Raw genomic sequence first — 20719 nt, forward strand, 5'->3', positions numbered from 1 at the left:
GGGGGGGAAGGAAAAAGGGAAGAACAGACAGAAAAAGAGGATACAAAATGGACCAAGAAGAAGACTGGCAGTGTGTCTGCTTCTCCTCACAGCTGTGTTCTCTCTATGGTTTAACTCTGAGTGCTTAGAGAGACCCACGTTGCTCTTCCAGACATGAGAAGAGCAGTCAGTGCTTTGTGAACAGCTCCCCCAACGTATAGACTCAAAGACATTGTGGATATGCCTGGAAGCTTTGCCAGGATAGTCAGTGGCTGCGACAGCAGGTGGTCGATGCAGATCTGAGCAACAGTAGGCTGGGGTCCCCGAGAGGATGTCCTGGGACACCTTCTGTGGAAGTCAGAGTAACCACGCTCATTTCTAGCACTGGCTTTATCAGTATTTTCCTGAAAACATTGCCTCTCCTCCCTGGAGTATGGTCTCTTCATCTATAAATTCAGCTACTGCAGTAGGGTTGGGTGAGACATGGTTAAACTGAAGGTGGCAGGGGGAGGCGGTGGGAGCCCTGCTTACCTGCTTCCACCTTCACCCTGATCTACATTGGTCTCTCCCTATTTCCTCTTGTAACACTTAATAACAGTCTACAAAACTAATTTCCCACAGACCACTTTGGGAAGATTTGCTCTCATTCAGGAACTGGCAAACATCTCCTGAAAAGAACCAGATAGTAAATATTTGTGGTTTTGTGGGTGCAGTTGATGAACAGGTGTGGTAGTGTTCCAATACAACTTTACTGACAAAAATAGGCAAGGTCACAGTTTGGTTTGAAGGTCATAATTTCCAACCTCTGAACTTCAACTGTCATTTGAAAGAGAGAAAACAGGACTAGAAAGAACATGGAGTTGGTCAAACATTCATGGCTCTGGGTAGAGTTGGGATGAGCCTCTCACCCTGCTGGCTCATATTCCTGGTTCTTTCCGCTCCACCCGGCACCTATTTTGACTGCAAGAGAGAAGCTCCTTCTTCACTGGCAAGCATTGGGGAGAATCAATTCCATTATTGCATTTGGTCTAACGGCAATCCTATTATATAGATTGGCCTCATTATTCATGTTCAAAACTAGAGAAACAAAGGCATCAGAGACTTTCCCCAGACAAATTAGGGCTAATTCTGGTAATAAGCGAAAGACATATTATTTCAGTTCCATTAACTCACCAGCAGACTGTATTACCTTCTATCCAAGGCACAGTGAAAACCAGTGATGACAATGCCGATAGCAGGAGATGAAATGCATTCAATCCTTCGTTTGGCCAACGCTAACTGAATACACACTGAGGGGCTTGCCTTGTGCTCAGTACCGTAAATGCACTGTGCCCACAGGAATCCCTGCTCAATTCAGAGGGAGAGCCTACGTGTGTTACAGTGCTGTCCCCTGGAGATGTCGCTTTCCTGTTCTCTGCCCACTGCCTGCAGGCTATATCTGAAGACATGCAGGAGGCCCGGGAGGATGGTTTCAATTGAGAGTCTTTTCCTCAAGATAAAGATGCTTTCCCATCAACTTTCTCAGTTGGTTTCATGATTCTCCCATCAATTGGCTTCATGGTTCTCCAAGGGCTAAATGTTGTCCCGGTGAAGTGTGTATAAACCTGTCATTTCCTTTCTCACTTATTTTTCCAGACAGGTTTCCAATAAGACCCATGGCTGCATCCTTGGGCATTCCATGTGTTTCTAAAACCTTTCAGCACTAGGGAAGCTGACCTCAAGTCTTTGATCACTGGCTAATCTAGATTGTTGCCGGCAGATTCCATTCACTCCTAGTAGCCGACAGGGTGTAGCTGTACTCAGAGCCTCTCAGAGCATGCTTCTGAGGGTTCCAGCCTGTATTTCAGAAGCAGAGCACTGAGATCTTGAAATTGCATTCTGCTGCTTTTTAACTGTGTGAACTTGGGCTGGTGACTTAGCTCCCTCTGTGTTTCAAGACACTTATTCCTTAAGTGGGGATTATTATGGAGCTGTTGTGAGAATCAAATGAGATAATGCATGGGAAATCAATCATAAACCAGAAAGCATGACTCATATACTACATGTTAGAGCCCCACTTTCTAAACTCACACTTGCTGCTACACTAGTGTTTGTAAAGTACAGATCCAATTATGGACTACAGCAGAATCACCTGGAAAGGCTGTAAAACAATTTCTAGACCCCTTCCAGACCTACTAAAGGTGGATTCTGGAATTCTATTGTTTTAAAAATGCCCTCAAGGTGATTCTAAAGGAAATCAGGTGTGGCAGCACTGCCTTAATATATCCATGACTGTCTCTAGAACCATGTGGGGGCTCTAGAACCAATGGACTTGTGTGTGATGGTCTTGTCTCTCAAGGTGGGCTTATGGCTTTCAGGGTCCTTGTGCTGTATCTGGGAAATCTCTACAGCCTGATCATTGCTCTCCTGGACAAAGTTAATAGCATGAGCATTGAGGTGAGTGCCCATGCCAGATGGCTGCCTGCCCCACCTCTGCCCTCCCTGCTACCTCCTCCTGACACCAGGGTCATCATCGTGGACAGATCACTGCTTATACTTACAACAACTCTCGCTTTGTTGCCTAGGCTGGAGTGCAGTGGCACAATCACGGCTCACTGCAGCCTCAACCTCCCTGAGCTCAAGTGATACTCCCATCTCAGCCTTCAGAATATCTGGGACTACAGTCCCATACCACTGCGTCTGGCTAATTTTATGTATTTTTTTGTAGAGACGGGGTTTCACCATGTTGCTCAGGCTGGTCTCAAACTCCTGGGCTCAAGCGATTTCCCTGCCTCAGCCTCCCAAAGTGCTGGGATTACAGGTGTGAGCCATCACACCCAGCCTTGTGTCCACTTTCAACCTGCCCCACCTATAAGGATATCCTGAATGGTGGAGGAAAGGGAGGAAGAAACAAGGTGCTCTTAGGTTGTTTGCCCAAGGCATACTACATCAACATCAAATTTCAAGGCCTATAGACAGACAAGGCCACAGAGAGTCATTTTTCTGCATTGGAGCTTTGAGGTTATATAGACCTGGGTCCTTACCTGACACTTACTCGACTTCAAATCACTGAGTTTCAATCTTCTCATTTGAACATGCGGTAATAATCCTTATCTGAAGCTCTTGTGAGGATAAGTAGAGTTAACATGTGTTGCCTAAAACAGTTTCTGACCCTTACTAGGAACAAATAAGTACTATGCATTATACCTCTGAGTTCCCTTCTTGGGGTCAACTCTAGTCAAGTGGCAAGACAGACAGAGAGAGAGAGAGAGAGAGAGAGAGGGAGAGAGAGAGAGAATGGTTACTCCATGATGGATTCTCATTTATAAATATGTGGACCAACTTTTTTCTTTTTCCCCTCCTTCACTCCCTCCCTCTCTCCCCAGGAAATGGCTCCCAAAAATAACACAAGTCATTGGATAGATTCCACCACCTTCTTTGCAACCAGGACAGCCCCTGAAGAAGGGAAATGGTCCACACCTCAGCCTGGAATGGAGCTCAGGAGAAACAGCACATGGGCCTTGGAAGAGACCAGCATTTCTGCCTATACCACGCCTCTTGCAAAGGCCAACAGGACCACTCTCTACACTCAGAACCCACAAGACCAGTGCTGGGAGACCTACGTCGGTCAGGTGATTCCCTTTACCCTTACAAAGCTCCCTCACATCCATCTCATCACCTAACCCCAGCAACTCTCTGAGCTGTCACTGCCTCTATTTTACAGAAAAAGAAAAGTTCAGTGAGGTTTAAGATTTTCTAAGTCTCAAAATTAAAAAAGAAAAATAATCAGTGCAAAGATTCAGGCAGTATTTACCACATGTTGGGGCCTGTGCTAAATGCTTGGTTCTTGTGAGTCCTATTACTGTCACCCTCATAGGCACAGATGAGGAAACTGAGGCACAAGTGGTCAAGTACTTGCCCAAGGACACAGACAGTAAAGAGCAGAATGCTGAACCCAGGCATCTGCTCCAAAATCTGTACCCTTAACCATGTTGTACAGAGAATCTCAACCCCAAGGTATTATCCCATGGAAATGAGTCACCGTCTACAAGTCTCCTGTAGCTCAGAACCACAGAGCTTAGATTCTTTCCTAGCTTCATGTGATGCTGGCGTCAGATACCAAACTTCAAAACTGAATCACCTAATATTTATTGAGCACCCATTATTTACCAGAAGCCCATCCCTCTGCCCACTGCACCTTATAAAGATGAGAAATGAAGATGCCATCGGAGGGGCCCACTGGCTGGGGCCCACAGCAATGAACAGAGATTAGGAGGACCTGAAGGAAGAGTGGCCGTGGGAGGGGTGGGTGTGGTGGCATCCAGGGACACCCTGTGTTTCAGGAGATGCTGAAGCTCTCCATCATTGACATGCTCTTCACCGTGGCAAGCATTCTGCTCATAGACTTCTTCCGAGGACTTTTCGTCCGGTATTTAAGTGACTGCTGGTGTTGGGATCTGGAAAGCAAGTTTGTAAGTAAAATGCTGTGTCTGTTGGGAAAGTTTATATGGCCAAATCCATCCTTTCTCATGCTGAGGCTGGGAAACAGTCCAGCATAGCTGAGGGGGACACTTGGGGTGAGAATACATGTGGGAAGAGGAGACGGGTACAGAAAGCTAAGCTTCTACTTCCTTGTTCTTTTTTTTTAGAGACAGGGTCTTGCTCTGCTACCCAGGCTGGAGTGCAGTGGTATGACCTTGGCTCACTGCAGCCTCAAAACTCCTGGGCTCAAGCAATCCTCCTGCCTTGGCCTCTCGAGTAGCTGGGACTATAGGCACATGCCACCACACCCAGCTAGTTTTAAAATTTTTTTGTAGAGAGGGGGGTCTCACTATGTTGCCCAGGCTGGCCTCAAACTCCTGACTTCTAGTGTTCCTCCTGCCTCACCACCCCCCAGAGTGCTGGGATTACAGGCATAAACTACCACACCCAGCCTCACCTGCTTCTTAACATTTACCATTTGCTGGGATGGCCCCACAAGCACTGATCTCTAAGTGCTCATAAGAGCCAAGAAGTCTATCTATGTGACTGTAATGAATTGGTTCATGCAAAGAACTTTGGAACTTGTTTAATGTACAAGTTTATTTTCTCTTGTAGCCTGAATATGGAGAATTCAAAATAGCTGAGAATGTGTTACATTTAGTCTACAACCAAGGAATGATTTGGTAGGTATCAAAGTTTCTTCTTGCCTTTCCTTACATCTCATCTGGGCTACGATTTTAATTTACTTAGTCTGGATGGGACACGACCATAATAAACACAGTTATAAGCATTAAGAAAGGGTGTTTCCAAGAGAACTATTTCACATGTATATTAAATGTATTAGTGGTTTTCTAAGAATTTTACAGGAAGAAATTAAAAAGAAAATAGTCCATGTTTAAGTTACTATTGGTCATAGCCAAAAAAACATCTGCATAGAAACCAGCAGAATACACTTGTAAGGAGAACTGGGGGAAGGCTGAGAGGAGAGGCTGCTTCTCCTTAGTAAGGACTTCAGGAGTGGCTGCTGGGGACCTTGGCCAATCTGCCCTTGCTCGCCACCCTCCCTCCATGTTCCTCCTAATTTTCACTTAGACACAGGGCCCACGAGCACAGCCATCCCCCAGACTGCAGACCCCTGCCTGGGGAGGCGGGAAGCTGGGAAGTCTGGTTACCCATGGCACCTCCCAGGCCATGGCAATTCGGTACCCGGAGACACTGAGGAGCTGGAGGGGTCCTCCCATCCCACCCACACATAGGTGTGTGTCTGTGGGCTGCAATAGAGAGCTCCTTAAATGACACCGCTATCTCTGGTTTCACCTGTTGGACCAGAAATAGCGTGATTTGTTAAAATACAAGCATCATGTCATTGATTTCCCCAGATCAGCCCTTCTTGTCTATCAATTGGATATTTACCTCTCCTTTCGCTATTGCAGAAGAGTGAACAAACTGAAATGTGTGAGGCTGCTTAGTGCCCTAACCAGCAAAAGTCGGTGCTCAATATATGTTGATTAAACATGAAAGTCAGTAATTTATTAATACAGTCCTCATCATCAGCAAGAAAAACCAGGAGCTAGCTCCAAACAGTAGTCATCCATTATTTGTCTCCTTCCCAAAGGAGGATTTTCCTTTGCTAAAGCGTTAAAAGAGAGACAAATGCTTAGTTGTCCTTTGCAAAGAGAATATTTTAAAATGGGATCAATATCCTTCAAGTCACGTTGAGTGACTTGTTTTATCTTTAGAAGGTGGAGGGGTTGTGGTCTCGGGACTTTAGGGGCATTTCCAATTCTTTAAGCATAGGGTGTAAACCCCAGTCTCAGAACCAGGTTCCTGCATGACGCTTCCATAGTCCTGGAAGATAGGCTGGGAGAGAACAGATGCACACTGACCTTCCTCATGGTTCCAGGATGGGGGCCTTCTTCTCCCCATGTCTCCCAGCATTCAACGTTCTCAAACTCATTGGGCTCATGTACCTGAGGAGCTGGGCTGTGCTGACCTGCAATGTGCCCCACCAGCAAGTATTTCGAGCCTCCAGGTGGGTAAGAATAAGATCTGATCATGCAGATAACTATCTCATCCACGCCTGCCTTACCCAGGGGTCCTCCACCAAGGGGTTCCCCCAACTCTCTTCCTGTCAAAATCCTGCCTGTCCTCCAATTTTATCTCCTCCAAGAGCCATTTCCAATGCCTTACTCTTTCAATGAATCATTACTCCTCTTGAATTCATGACACAGTTTTTAAAAACTTGTTGCTGAAGTTTAATAATCCTTTTAGAAAAAGTGCACAAATCATAAATGCTTAGCTTGCTGAGTTTTCACAAACTGAACACAAGGAAGTCACATCAAAAAACAAAACACAAGTGGTACCCAGAGCACACCCACTTGCATGGGATTCCAATCTCTGCCAACCTCTAATGGCATCATTAGGCTTGCCTGGCTTGTACTTGGTATAAACATAATCACACATGGTATGTGTTCTTTTGTGCCCAGCTGCTTCCACTCGACACTGTGTTTGTGAGATTCACCTTACTGAGGAAATACAGATCAATGTCTTTATCCTGGCTACTACTGACGGGCATCTAAGCTGCTTCCAGCTGTTAGCCTCATGAGTAATACTGCCTTGAACATCCTTCACAGGGCATGCGTATGTTCACCCTTACAAAATAGTGCCAAAAAGTTTTCTAAAATGATCACCCCATTTTACATGTCTGGTGGCATTATTTCCCAACACTTATTCTTTTATCTGTTTTAATTTTAGCCATTTGGTGAATTCATTACACACTCTAAATACTTTGCTGATTCAGTTATTTTACATTGACATAAATAGTTACATGTGTCCAAATCAGTGGCTTTCAAACTTTTTGCTGATGACGTACTTGACAATGCATTCACTTTTCATTTTTTAGATAGAGTCTCACTCTGTCGCCAGGCTGGAGGGCAGTGGTATAATCTCGGCTCACTGCAACCTCTGACTCCCTGGTTCAAGCGATTCTCCTGCCTCAGCCTCCTGAGTAGTTGGGATTACAGGCATTTGCCACCACACCCAGCTAATTTTTATATTTTTAGTAGAGATGGGATTTCACCATGTTGGCCAGGATGGTCTCAATCTCCTGACCTTGCGATCTGCCCTCCTCAGCCTCCCAAAGGGCTGGGATTACAGGTGTGAGCCACCGCTCCCAGCCTGCATTCACATTTTAGCTGGTAACTAGTACACATATATGCATACATTCAGAGATACATGTTTTGATATATTTATATATGTTGTATTTATGTGTATGTATATATATTATATGTGTGCATGTGTGTCTGTGGATAGAGAAAGGTTTCACAACTTATCACTCACTTTCTTACTACATTCTGTGCTCTCTGAAATTTTCTATTCTTTTCTAGTGAAGTCTTTTTTATGAGAGAGAGAGAGAGAGAGAGAGAGACAGAGACACAGAGAGAGAGAGACAGCAGAGAGAGAGAGAGAGAGAGAGACCAACAGAGAGTACTAGTTGAAAGTAACGACACTAATTGACCCCTCATTCTCTTTTCTGAACTGTGTACAGGGCCTTGCACACCAAACAGGTTTAAGCCCCCCTCAGAGGAGCCCTGGGCAGCCAAGCTCCCTGACACCAGCTTAGGGCTCAGGGACAGGGACCAGGGCTTAATCAGGCAGCACACATACCCTGTGCAGACACGTGCAGAACAGATAAGAGGCTGAGTGCTGCCAGGCGCGGTGGCTCAAGCCTGTAATCCCAGCACTTTGGGAGGCCGAGGCGGGTGGATCACGAGGTCAAGAGATCGAGACCATACTGGTCAACATGGTGAAACCCCGTCTCTACTAAAAATACAAAACGTTAGCTGGGCATGGTGGCACGTGCCTGTAGTCCCAGCTACTCAGGAGGTTGAGGCAGGAGAATTGCCTGAACCCAGGAGGCGGAGGCTGCGGTGAGCCGAGATCGCGCCATTGCACTCCAGCCTGGGTAACAAGAGTGAAACTCCGCCTCAAAAAAAAAAAAAAAAAAAGAGAGGCTGAGTGCAAATCACACCCAAGTGAGAGAACCAGGAATCACAAACAAAAGAGCCAAACAATCCTGAGACGTAAGAGACAAGTTCAAGGCTGGGAACAGGAGAGGGAACCATTAGGTAAGGACCCGGATGGGTGAGCAATGCTTTTAAGGTTTTTCCATAAATTGAGTTTACTGGGTGGAACTCCTGGGTGCCAGAGTGAGTTCACCACTTTCATGGTTTGAGCTAAACAGGTGCTCAGCAAATGTTTATCAGACAAACTGGTTGGGCAGGGGATCTCTGAAGTTCCTCTGAACACTGATTTCTAGGTTCCTAGGCTGCATGTGACCGTACGACAGATTCATTGGTAGGTAGCCCTGAGAGGAGGATTTTTTAGTTTGCAAAGAGTCAGGGCAACCATTTCTGTGGCAGCTCTTTGGGCATATACAACCCTGGCAGCTGGCTATGGAGTGAACTTAACACATGGCATTCGATTTATCTGCAGATCCAACAATTTCTACTTGGCAATGCTCCTGTTTATGCTGTTTCTGTGCATGCTGCCAACCATTTTTGCTATTGTCCGATACAAGCCATCTCTAAACTGTGGTCCATTCAGGTAAATTATTTTCTTTCCTGGCTCTGCCCAGAGCGACTGAATGCTGTAGGGAAATAAATTGTATTGAACTGAATTCTCCTCCCGGCTCGCAGAGCAGGTAAACAGGATGGAAAGATTGCAAACCTGCATGTTTTAAATTCAAGACCAGTGTTCTTTCCTTAACACCAGGCTGCCCTTAGTATAACCATCTCTGTGCTCATGTTAAAAAATACAACCCTTTTAAAGTGAGAAGAGGCATTCTATCTGGTCAAAACAGAAAAGCTGTTATTAAAACACAGTGCACAGCACTTTTTTTCTATATTATCCAGCTGTTTCCCAGCAAAACCCTCTAGTATCTTCATCTAGCATTCAAGTCAGCGTTGACACAACATGTATGTAACATTTAGCCTATCTTAGTGCACACTATTACAACACACACTCACACGCAATGTGACGAATGACCCCATCTTCCATCCTCCATATTAATTGGCTATGAAATCATTTGAGGAATGTTATGAAGTGGCCTCTAGGCATCCAGCCATTTTTTGATGTCTTGCAGCGTCTTTCTGCCAAGAGCAATAAAATCTGGAGTTATGTTTTTCTTTCTCACAGTGGACAAGAGAAAATTTATGACATTGTGTCAGAAACGATTGAGAAAGACTTTCCAGCATGGTTTGGCTCCGTGATGGGGCACATCAGTAGCCCCGTGGTCATCCTGCCCGCGGTACTCCTGCTTTTGTGAGTACCACACCTGCCAGCCTTGGAGGGACTTCTGGGTGTTTGGCCAACAAGGGAACACTGCTTTCCAATAATTTTATAAAATGTAATAGTTCGTTCAAAAATCACTTAGGCTTAGAGCCTGATGATCAAACAGAGACTCTGAGTCACACACCAGAGTCACACGAGGCACTGTGCCGTGGAGACACAGCCACTGGGTCTCAGCGAGGGGCGAGAAGGGAACACTTCATCGCCATCCAGGTGGTTATGGATCCATCAACAGCATTCGGTCAATGACTGTGATCACTAGAATGGGGCTGAATGCCATTATTATCATCATCTCATTCTCCAGAAACTTAAATAATCCTGGAAAGGAATTTCACAACTCAGCTAAGTATCTTTGGCTTGTTTTGGTTTAAAGGAAAAAAAGTAGTGGGTGGATCCTGTACTCATAGCTTGATAGATGGCAAAATTTCTCCCCCATTTTCAGGTCTTCCTTATTGCTCTCACCAGTGCAGAATTCCAGGTCAATGAGGGTGCTGTGGAAAGCCAGGAAAAGAAAACAAAAGCAGCCCCTTCCCAGGGCTCAGCGGCTTGAGAATTTGCTGATGTATTTTATCCTTAGTGGAGGGTCAATGGGTAACCCGCCTCTGGCCTGGGAGCCTCTTATTCCTGCCAACGCCCTGCAGGGAATGTGGTCTGAAAGGTGGAAAGGCGAGTTGCAGTCCACTCACTCTCCTGTGTTGTTTTGTCCTAGCATGCTCATCTATTATCTCCAGAGCATCGCACGTTCTCTAAAGCTCAGCAACCACCAGCTCAAAATGCAGATCCAAAACGCAAGTATTCCACGACCTTTGCTATTCTGAATGTGTGTCAACCACGTGACTGAGATCTCGCCACCATGGGGATACAAGTGAGGTCACATCTTCAAGGTTCTATGACTCTTGGCCACCCCCTGGTGCAAGGCCACCAATCCCCAGATGCCTAAGGGTTATTTCTGAGAATACCCAAGGATGAATCACCTTTGCTAGGAAGAAGCCTGCTTCTGTTTTTCCTCCTCCTCAAGCGGCTTTGCTGCTGCCTCAAGCCCTTCAGTGTCCCTCCCATGACCACACCAAGCCCTCAGTGTGCTGCCGCTTCTGTGAGTTCTGGCAAACTGCCAAGGGAGAGAAAGAGTCCCTTCCCAATCCTTGTCAACTTGGGCATCTAAGTCCAGCAGCACTGTTTGTCCCTAAAGCCTCAGCCCTTTCATATCCTTTAGATATGGCTGTCACTACCTTCTCTCTCCGTGGGGCTCAAACCCTATCTCCCAGAGCAGTCCGAGGGAGACATACACTCCCAACACTTCCGTAATTTCTCTCCTCCACATACCCCAGGTGCTCCCTTAGTGCCCTGAGTCCTCCAGACCCCCGGGAAGGGTCCCAGGACGGTGATGAGAACAGTGAGGCTCCCAAAGCACCACATTTAAGGAGGCTCTGTTAGCATCATGCTGACCCTGTCCTTTCTCAACCCTGAAAATAAGTGCCTCCTTAAATTTGGCACCCTAGATGCCTCACTGACCTCACCCCTGCAAAAAAAACTCCTTCCACTTCTATCATTTAAAAAAAAAAAAAAAACTCCCATGAATATCAATTCATGCAAAGAAACACAAATTAGCTTCTAATTCAAAATTCATTTGGATTTACAATGGCCATTTTGGTGGAAAAACACATCTCCAGTGTTGTTGATCTATATTTTTTTCTTTGTGATTCAGACAAACTATTATAGGCAGAATCTAAACATGGTCTATTAGCTGTCCCTAAATAAAACTGGCTAGGCACAAAACTTCAGCTTTTAGGTATTTACATTTATTCCTTCAAATAACAGGCCCAAGCCCAGAGCACACTGTCCATAGGAGCTATAGCAGTCCAGTCATGGCCCAAGGTAAGAGCTAGGGCATATAAAAACATTAGCTGGGTGTAGTGGTATACACCTGTGGTCCCAGCTACTCAGGAGGCTGAGTCAGGAGAATTGCTTGAACCCAGGAGGCAGAGGTTACGGTGAGCTGTGATCACGCCACTGCACTCCAGTCTGGGTGACAGAGCGAGACTCTGTCTTAAAAAAAGACCTAGGGCATGTAAATCTTTTTTTCCCCAGGAATATTTGTTACTGCTTCCTGCTAAATCCAAAACAAACATGCATGTCATTTGCATTTTAGGCAAGATCAGAGGATAAGAAAAAGGTTGCCCAGATGGTAGAAGGTAAGTATTTTTTTAAAATGCAGAGATCTGATGTTTCAGTTAGTGGGCATTTAAAAATATAGTCATTTAAGATAGTTTGCGGCACACTACCAATAAAAATTCCCGATAACCTGTGGTTTAAGCAATAAAATAAAATAAAATCTAGGGATATAAATGTTGCTTTAAATCTTCAATTTTTATATCATATGCAGGCCCATTAATAATTCCAAAACATGTGTAAAATCAGAAGGAAGTGTTGAAAGAGGAGAGGAAAAGCAGAACATTCATGTGGATGGAAGCCCAAAGAATCTCTTTGCCTGGTTCACTTTTGTGTACTTCTTCTCTGTGGCCCATCTCTTGCTTGCAATGTTCGCTCCCAGGTCCCTTCCCTGAGGTCTGGCCTCCTTAGGTTCTGTCCTGTCCCTGCGAAGCAGGGAGAATGGAAGCATGCAGTGTGGAAGTCTGGGATGGCTCAAAGGGAAGAAAGTGGCAAGGGGAGCTCGAAGGAGATGGATCTGTTTCTCGGGAGCATTAACAGAGTGCTGTGAGCCAGAAGGCTCACTGGGCACCATTAAAACAGCACAGCCTACAGAAATGAGAATGGGACCCAAAAGGGCTCTAGGGGCCAGCTCTCACAGCTGTTGTAACACTTCACTAATTGGAATGGACCGATTCCTCTCCAGAAAAATGCCTGAGCAAGAGCCCTAAGGCCTAAGGATTATGCTTGCTTGCTCCACCAGCTTTTCAGAGAGGGCCTATAATTGATAATTATTACTGAAAGTAGTTGTGGCTCATGCCATAAAGCGCCTCTGTAATTGTCATCGCTTATTTGCCAATTAAGCATAATTAAACTTAGTTCAGGTCACCTTCAAAAGCCAGATCTGCATAGACTGTCTCAGAATAACAATAGCATTGCCCAATGTTCATTTTCCAGCTCAAGACCACATCTTTTTTCAAAATGCATGTGAACCATTTCCAAAGAATCATAATTGTGTGTAAGCTTTATTATCCTCATTGAATAGATAAGAAACTGGAGGCCCAAAGCTTTTAAGTACTTGCTTTGCCTCATGGGAAATCAGATGGAGCACTGTAAAGACATGTGTTCACTTGATTCCTCTTACACACCCAGCTCCAACTTTCAGGGATGAAATCATTTGAATTACAGAATATTTGTTGCCCACTGGTGAGGTGTATTTGTACATGCACTCAATCGTTTGCAGACCAACTCTTGGAAATCATAAAACTCTTGCAACTCAACCCACCTGACTTCTCACAAGTCCTCTCTCTCCCTGCAGCCCGGATCCAGACTCAGGAAGAAAGCACCAAGAAGCTTCCAAACGACAGTGATCTTACCAGCCAACTGTCCTCAGCGCACTCGGGCACACCCCAAAATAATGGCAACATGGTCCATTTCGACTCAGAAAGCAGCAAGAGTGGCAGGATAGAGACAGTTGCGCAGTCCATGCCCCAGAGCCCCAGGTCAGGGAACAGGGCTTCCAGCTCACCTCTCCCTGGGTTCTCCAAACCCAGGCTAGAGCATGAAACTAACAGGTGAGGCTCCACTGCAACACAGAAGAAACCCTTGAATGTGAGTCATGTGAAGGCCTCAACAGCTTCAGGAGGCCAACGCCATTAAATTCTAATTCTTCCAAAAGGCATGGGGTCAGGAGACTGTGACAGCTGGTACTGAGAAGAAATGGAGGTGGGGTGGGGGTGTCAGTTTGTCTAACAGGACAAATTCTTCCTCCTGGGCTATCTGCCACTTAACCTGTAAGCAAACCTTCCAGCCAACCTAGGATAAACATTTTTCTAGCCTAAGAAAATAACTATTTATTTTTTAGTTCCACACTGGCCACGTTATTGGCAATATCTTGCATATTTTAGCTGTAGTCTGGTCAAGTTATTGGCATGACCATTTATGCATGACATGGGGTCAAAGAAAGCAGTAGATCCCTGCTTAAAGGAGGTAGGACCCCTGGAAAGATGAAGGGGATAGACCTGTACTGGCCCAAACTCATATGGAAAATTATATTTGATCTGAATGTAGTACAGTGAAAGCAATATAGGTAAAATACAGGGGCTCTCATGTTTTTAAGCTAATGACTAAGTTAGCAAAGAACTTGAAGTCTTGTTATATGAGGAGTTGTCTGCATGTCTCTGTGGGGTCTTGACAGGGAGGGAGGATCCAAACACTCCTTGGGAGGCCGCTGGGGGGTCAAACCAGAGCCACCATACAGATTCAAGTCTTTATCAGGAAGAACTTTTTTTTTTTTTTTTGAGACGGAGTTTTCTCTTGTTGCCCAGGCTGGAGTGCAATGGCACGATCTTGGCTCACTGCAACCTCCGCCTCCTGGGTTCAGGCAATTCTCCTGCCTCAGCCTCCTGAGTAGCCGGGATTATAAGCACCCGCTGTATTTTTAGTAGACACAGGCTTTTACCATGTTGGCCAGGCTGGTCTTGAACTCCTGACCTCAGGTGATCCACCTGACTTGGCCTCCCAAAATGCTGGGATTACAAGCTTGAGCCACTGCACCTGGCCAGGGAACAACTGTTTAATATGTGTAACTCCCCTCTACCCACCAGTGGAAACTCAGAGAAGTGCTCAAGAAGCCAGACAGCTGTTTAGCAGAGAGGACGAGAAACTATGTTCCTAACATGTGCTTCACCGACACTAGTCCCACTCTGGGCCTCTTGACACAAAGAAGACTCCGTGATGAAATACACTAACACAGCACCCCTCACTCTGCACTTTCCATGGAGACTCATGATGCACATCACTGATTTAGGGTGCTGAAAATTCCAGCGGTAAAGCACACTGGTTAGCCCAGTCCCCCAAAAGGCTCTGTGCACACAATCCACAGAATACCCATTAATCATTTGGAACCAGGCTCAGTGAAAATGCTCAGGGAACCACTCACAGCTCACAGTGGTCAGGTGTGGGGCTCTGAGACCACCAAGACCACAGCACTTAGCGGCCTCTGTGTTACAGGTATCCGCATGGTCTCTGTTCGAGCACCAGCGATCTTCACAAGAACAGATCGCGCATACCCACGACGTTTACAAAGCACATCGAAGATGTGCACTCAGAACCTCTCTTCCGAAAAGACTTTCAGCAAATCAAACCTCCTCACCGTGGACCAGGGGCCTCAACTTTGGTGGCACAGGGTCCCAGGCCCCACGCCCTCAGATACTATGTCATTAACGAACGTGACTCTTACAAAAGAAAACATCCACATGTCTGGCCAGAAAGACATTTCAAGATAGATGCTTCAGGTGACATTGTGGAGCTGTATCCCAGGAATGTGCGACAATATGCATCCCGGGTTCCCCGCCAGCCTCGCTCCCCACAGCTGAGTGAAGAGGAGGAGGAGACGCCGAGGAGGGAGTGGATCAAACGGTCTCTTCCCCCATGCTCCCTGACGGACCTCCGTGGGGCTCCTCATTTTTATATTGGGGAGAGGTCCGAAAGTCAGACCCTGGCTCCCGAGCACCAGGGGAGGGTGCACTACAAGCCGTGGAAAGACGATTTTGAGGGTCACCTTGACAGGCCGACCTATGTGCCCAAAAAGCCACGCTGGCGGAATTTCCAATACCCACACCCCCCTCTGAAGCCCAGAGGGAAGCTCAGGTTCGAGCCATCCCTCACGGAATCTGACTCCGTGTCGGCGGCATCCAGCAGTGACCAGCAGAACAGCGGCGCTGACCAGTACCTGCAGGTCACCCACAGCCAGCGCAGGTTCCCGAGGTCGGGGGGCCAGCCCGGCAGGAGGAAGGCCACGTCGAGGCAGGAGCTGACCATGGATCTGGACGACTTGATTTGTTCAAACGTCTAAGCTGCCTCCAGGGTCCGCTTCGCAGAGGTCAGGCCCCTGTGGGAGTGCTGGGCCAGCACATGGCATCTCCCTTGCTGGAAAAAGAGGTGAACACGTGTTAGAGACCCGAGGGGCACGGCCGCAGCTGCTGGCTGAGGTCCTGAGGCTGACGGCTGCAGCCACCTAGTCCGCGGCTACCATTAGCTCAATCTATCCAAGTTAGGCGGCACCAAAGTGTGTTACCAGCAGCGAATCATCAGGGTCTGCAGCTACCTCAGTCCTCGCCTCCTCAGAAGAAAGAAGTTGGCAGAGGAGCACAAGACAGAGGACAAAACAGGAGAGACTCAGGCACGTTTTGGGGCAGGCATGCAAGTTTACTGAAAAGCTTCAGAGCAGGAATGAAAGAACGTACACTTGGGAGAGGGCCAAGCGGGCGACTTGAAAGATGGAGTGCACTGTTTGACCTTTGACTTGGGGTATTACACGCTGGCTTTGCTTCCGGGGTCTTGTGTTACGTCTTCCCTGATTCTTCCCTTGGGGTGGGCTGTCCGCATGCGCAGTAGTGGCCTGCTAGCTCTTGGGAGGGGAGCATGCGCAGTGTGCTTAGTGGAGTTGTGCACATGCTCACTCGAGGTTCTTCCCTTACCAGTGGAAGGCGCCATATTGTCTTTTAGTGCGCGTGCTTGAACCCACTCGCTCAACTCCTGAGATCTTACCAGGAAGCTGCTGATTACCAGTTTCAGGTTTTTTCTATCTATTGGGAGACGGTCGTTCTCTGGTGCCAGCTGTGACCAATTATTATTTTAGAGAGACAATTAACAGCCACCTGACCGTCACCTGATGGTCGCCTGACATTCCTGGGGGTTGTCTGCTCACGTCTAACTGGCTACCCATAGTAACATCTCCACACATGAGCAGATTGTTTCCGTGGGGCTCTTTGCATCCAGAAGCACATCAGGCCATCATTTCAATGAAACTCAGTGCTTTGCCTTCTTTTGGGTTGACCACAAATCATAGGCAAGCCAGAGATCTCATTCTGCCTCCTGAAGCCTCACCTGAGCTATCTGAATGAGATGCTTGAACTGTTCTCCTTCAACAGACAAAAGTCATCTTCTCTAATAAGCACCCCAAATTAGATGCCACCCTTAACGATATTACAATGCTTAGTTTGTAGGAATAATCAGTTTAGTAAAGACAAGAGTAACTACATTTATGGAGAACTTATTTTACTCTACTTACTGGGCAGTATGTCTGTATTAATGAGTCAGGACACTGAGATTGGAAGTAATGCATGATTTATCCGTAAGGTTTACTGGTTTGCTTAACTGGGAAAAATGAGAATCAAGCCAGCCTTAGGCCCAGCTGGAGCCAGGGCATTAGAGCACCCTCAGGAATCTGTTTTCACCTCTCTGCTCTATTTCTATGTTTGTTGACCTCATTTTCTCCTACTGCCAACAGACTTCCTCCTTGTAGTCAGTGGAGAAGGAATTCAGTCACAGAAAATGCCAGATTTACACCATCCAGCCAATAAGCCCAGAGGGAAGAACAGTGCTGTCTCTCCCGTGCCCCCTGCCACCTTCACAGTATCTTCACCTTTATGGGCATTCTGCAGGGTTTGTGTAGCAGTGTGTTCAATCCACCATGGTTAATCAGGAGCACACCCTGATTCAAACTTCCATAACTCTTTTCACTCTAAATTGTAATTGTGTCTTTTAAATATTTGTCTCCTGCACCAGATTGTGTATCTGGGGCAAGAATGGTGTTGTATTCATTCTGCATCCTCAGTAACTGACGCTTAGATATTGTATTCGTTTTCTATTACTGCATAACAAATTTAGTAGGCTTAAAAGAATGCAGACTTAGCATCAGTTTCCATGGATCAGGAGTCCAGGCCCAGATTAGGTAGGTCCTGAGCTCAGAGTCTCACCAGGCTATCATCCAGGTGTCCACCAAAGCTGGCATCCCATTATTGTTGGCAGAATTCATTTCTTTGAGGTCCTAAGACCAAAGCCCTCCACTCCTAGAGGCTGCCTGCATTTCTCTGCCACAAGGCCTTCTCCACAACATGGCTGTTTGCATCTTCAAAGCCAGAAAGAGAGTGTTCAGCTTTGAATCTCTTTCCTTCCAGAGAAGGCCTGAACCCACTTTTTAAAAGGGTCCACCTGATTAGGCCAGGCCCACCCCAATACTCTCTTTTGATTCACTCTAAGTTAACTGAGCGGAGATCTTAATTACATCTTCAAAATCACTTCACTTTTACTGTCTCTGGGAGTAAAATCTCATCATATACACAAGTCCCAGCATACTAAAGGGAAGATTATATAGGGCATGTACACCAGGGAGCAGCAATCTTGGAGGCCGACCATAGATAATAAACATCTGTTGAATGTGAATGGGTGAACAAATAAAGGAATGAACTGTCCTAATGAATCACAACTGGCTTGGTCACAGGGTTATATTCCAAGATTTATTACCAATTCTAAACAGAAAGTCCAGTATAAATACCACCATTTTAAAAGTACACACAGATTAACACCTCTCCTGAAATTTAGGAAAAGGAATGGGCATATTTTCAAATATCTTGCCATGACAAATCCAAGAGGTTGCAGTCTGCTCAAGATTCAGTGTTCCACAAGGCCATGGAAATGTGTTCTTGGGATAGAGGTGCTCATGGGAGGTTCATGATGATGGTCCTCTCTTCCAGGTGCTTGGTCTGGGACTGTGGCCTCAAGCTCCTTGGGACATTAAAACATATTTTGGAAAAGCCTGACCTTTCCTTCAGACACCTGTGGGAGCACCACTGTCTGGGTGGGAGTGGGGAGGTGCTTCTTTAGGACTGAGGACAAGCAGGTCCTGAGACATTCCTAAGAAAATTTGAGAGTTGCCAAATACACGCAGGGTTGAAAGCATGAGTATCACTTTCCAATGCACAACACAGCTCACATGCACTCTGGCACTTACTGTTGGATTAGGTCTTGAATTTAAACAAGTTTAAAAGACATAGAGCAGTGCAAAGTCTATTACTGTGACAAGCGTCAATATTCCTACTGTGAGGGTCAACAACAGTCAAGATTGAAATTTTATTTCCATTTAGTCATTTTGTTATTATTAACAGAAAATATCAGATACAGTCAAAGCCCACTCTAATCCCCACACAAAGTCTCATTCCCTTCACACTAGCAAGAGTTTGGAGTACCTCCATTGATTGATTGTTTATAGCTTTATGTATTCTGTGTGTAAGTATATATGTACAAGCATCCATAAACAATATGTAAGCACATCTTAAGTAAACACTATCATACTGCACGTATTATTGCACATATTTATGTTTTTTAGCTCTAGCAAAAAAATGTAGATCAAACTCATTCATTATAACTGTGGCACAGTATTTCATCATATGAATAAACTACATATTGATCCATTTTTTTAACTGATGGACATTGAAATCATTTCCACTTCTTTGCTGCTGAAAATAAAGTTGCACTAAACATCTTTTATATGTCTGTCTTCATGTATCTTCTTGGCACACACACGTACCAGTGCTTACTTAGAAGTGAGCATTGGTCCTCCTAAAAGAGAAATCCATAGCTCATAAGAGATGAGCATGTTTGTTTTCACTAACAGCTCCTTTATTAATCCTCACGAATCCAAATGTCTGTGCACACTTCCTCCAGATTATGCCGGGGCTATTTCCTTATAGCCTCACCAATGCCTTATAGCGTCACGCTATATCATTTTTGCCAATCTAATGAAAAAATTATACCCGCTTAATTAACTTGCATTTGTGATTATCATCTCTCCCTAAGTCAACTGGTCATTTGCATTTCCTCTTCTGTGAACCGATTGCCTATTCAACACCTTTGCTCATTTTTCTACAGACATCAACAACCATGGCTGTGAAAAGGAGCTCATAAAGCTCCCGACAAAAGCACCACATGCTAATCAGTTATCCCTTTCCCTTCCCTGAACTCTAGCTGTTGTCTAATTTGCAGTAACAGAAAGCTACAAACCTGTGAAAATGCCTTTGCATAGCTGTGGTTTCACAACATTGCTTTGTATTTTAGTAACAGTCCATGGGGGTGTACATTTCTGCCTTTGGTCAAACTATTATTGAGGACATGATCCACAGCATTATTAAAATCTCTCCTAACAACACCTACATAACAAGCTCCTCTCAAGTCTCAGAGATCAGACTGTTGTATCCATTAAAGAGTGAATTCCTTTTGAGGAGAGTAGCTCGGTAAATATCTTAGCAACCTCAGGATGCTTCCTTTAGTCACTCCCTTTGTCTCAGAATTCATGAGTGTCAGGAAATTTAGAGTAAAGTTTTCTGCACATCTCTAAAAGACTAACTTCCTTAGAGGCGTGATCTCGGATCACTGCAACCTCCGCCTCTCGGGTTCAGGCAATTCTCCTGCCTCAGCCTCCCGAGTAGCTGGGACTACAGGTGTGTGCCACCATGCCCAGCTAATTTTTGTATTTTTAGTAGATATGGGGTTTCACCATGTTGGCCAGGGTGGTCTCGATCTCTTGACCTCGTGATCCGCCCGCCTCGGCCTCCCAAAGTGCTGCGATTACTAGGCCTGAGCCCCGCGCCAGGCCTAGCATATTACCTCTAATGCAAATCGCACCACCGTCCCGCAGGCTGAAAGACGGTGCACTCAGGACAAAAGTCCCCGCTTCTTAAACAAACAGTCGACCTCGTCCGCGACCTGGCCCGGCCCGACGGGTCTCAGCTGTAGTCCCGGCGCTCCAGAGCCCCTCCCGCAGCGGGCAGGAACCACGCGGATACGACAGGACCTTACCAGGCGCGCCCACGGCGTCCGAGACCCGCCCAGGCGCGCCCACGGCGTCCGAGACCCGCCCAGGCGCGCCCACGGCGTCCGAGACCCGCCCAGGCGCTGACGCAAACCGGAGAGCCAGGCCCGGCAGTCTCTGGTCCTGCCA

General features: G+C 46.1%; 1 protein-coding gene and 1 long non-coding RNA gene across 2 annotated transcripts in view; one reads left to right on the forward strand and one right to left on the reverse strand.

Moving 5' to 3' along the window:
- TMC3 (transmembrane channel like 3) overlaps window positions 1–17369 on the forward strand; it is a 40499-nt gene extending 23130 nt beyond the window's left edge. Inside the window, exons 11-22 of the mRNA XM_032264816.1 lie at window positions 1318–1447; window positions 2261–2415; window positions 3345–3590; window positions 4302–4430; window positions 5056–5123; window positions 6344–6472; window positions 8935–9045; window positions 9637–9762; window positions 10499–10577; window positions 11939–11981; window positions 13256–13511; window positions 14950–17369. Coding sequence (XP_032120707.1) covers window positions 1318–1447; window positions 2261–2415; window positions 3345–3590; window positions 4302–4430; window positions 5056–5123; window positions 6344–6472; window positions 8935–9045; window positions 9637–9762; window positions 10499–10577; window positions 11939–11981; window positions 13256–13511; window positions 14950–15793 — 2316 coding nt within the window. The 3' untranslated portion in view covers window positions 15794–17369. The remainder of the gene's footprint in view (window positions 1–1317; window positions 1448–2260; window positions 2416–3344; window positions 3591–4301; window positions 4431–5055; window positions 5124–6343; window positions 6473–8934; window positions 9046–9636; window positions 9763–10498; window positions 10578–11938; window positions 11982–13255; window positions 13512–14949) is intronic.
- An 848-nt stretch (window positions 17370–18217) lies between these two features.
- On the reverse strand, window positions 18218–20602 carry LOC116540997. Its single transcript, XR_004264681.1, has 2 exons — window positions 20386–20602; window positions 18218–19517 (listed from the first exon to the last, which is right to left on the reverse strand). It is a non-coding gene; the product is annotated as an uncharacterized LOC116540997 (long non-coding RNA).
- Between the last annotated feature and the right edge of the window lie 117 nt (window positions 20603–20719).

This window comes from Sapajus apella, unplaced genomic scaffold (assembly GCF_009761245.1).
Source record: "Sapajus apella isolate SASKATOON/1434 unplaced genomic scaffold, GSC_monkey_1.0 scaffold147, whole genome shotgun sequence".
Classification (NCBI taxonomy): Eukaryota; Metazoa; Chordata; class Mammalia; order Primates; family Cebidae; genus Sapajus; species Sapajus apella.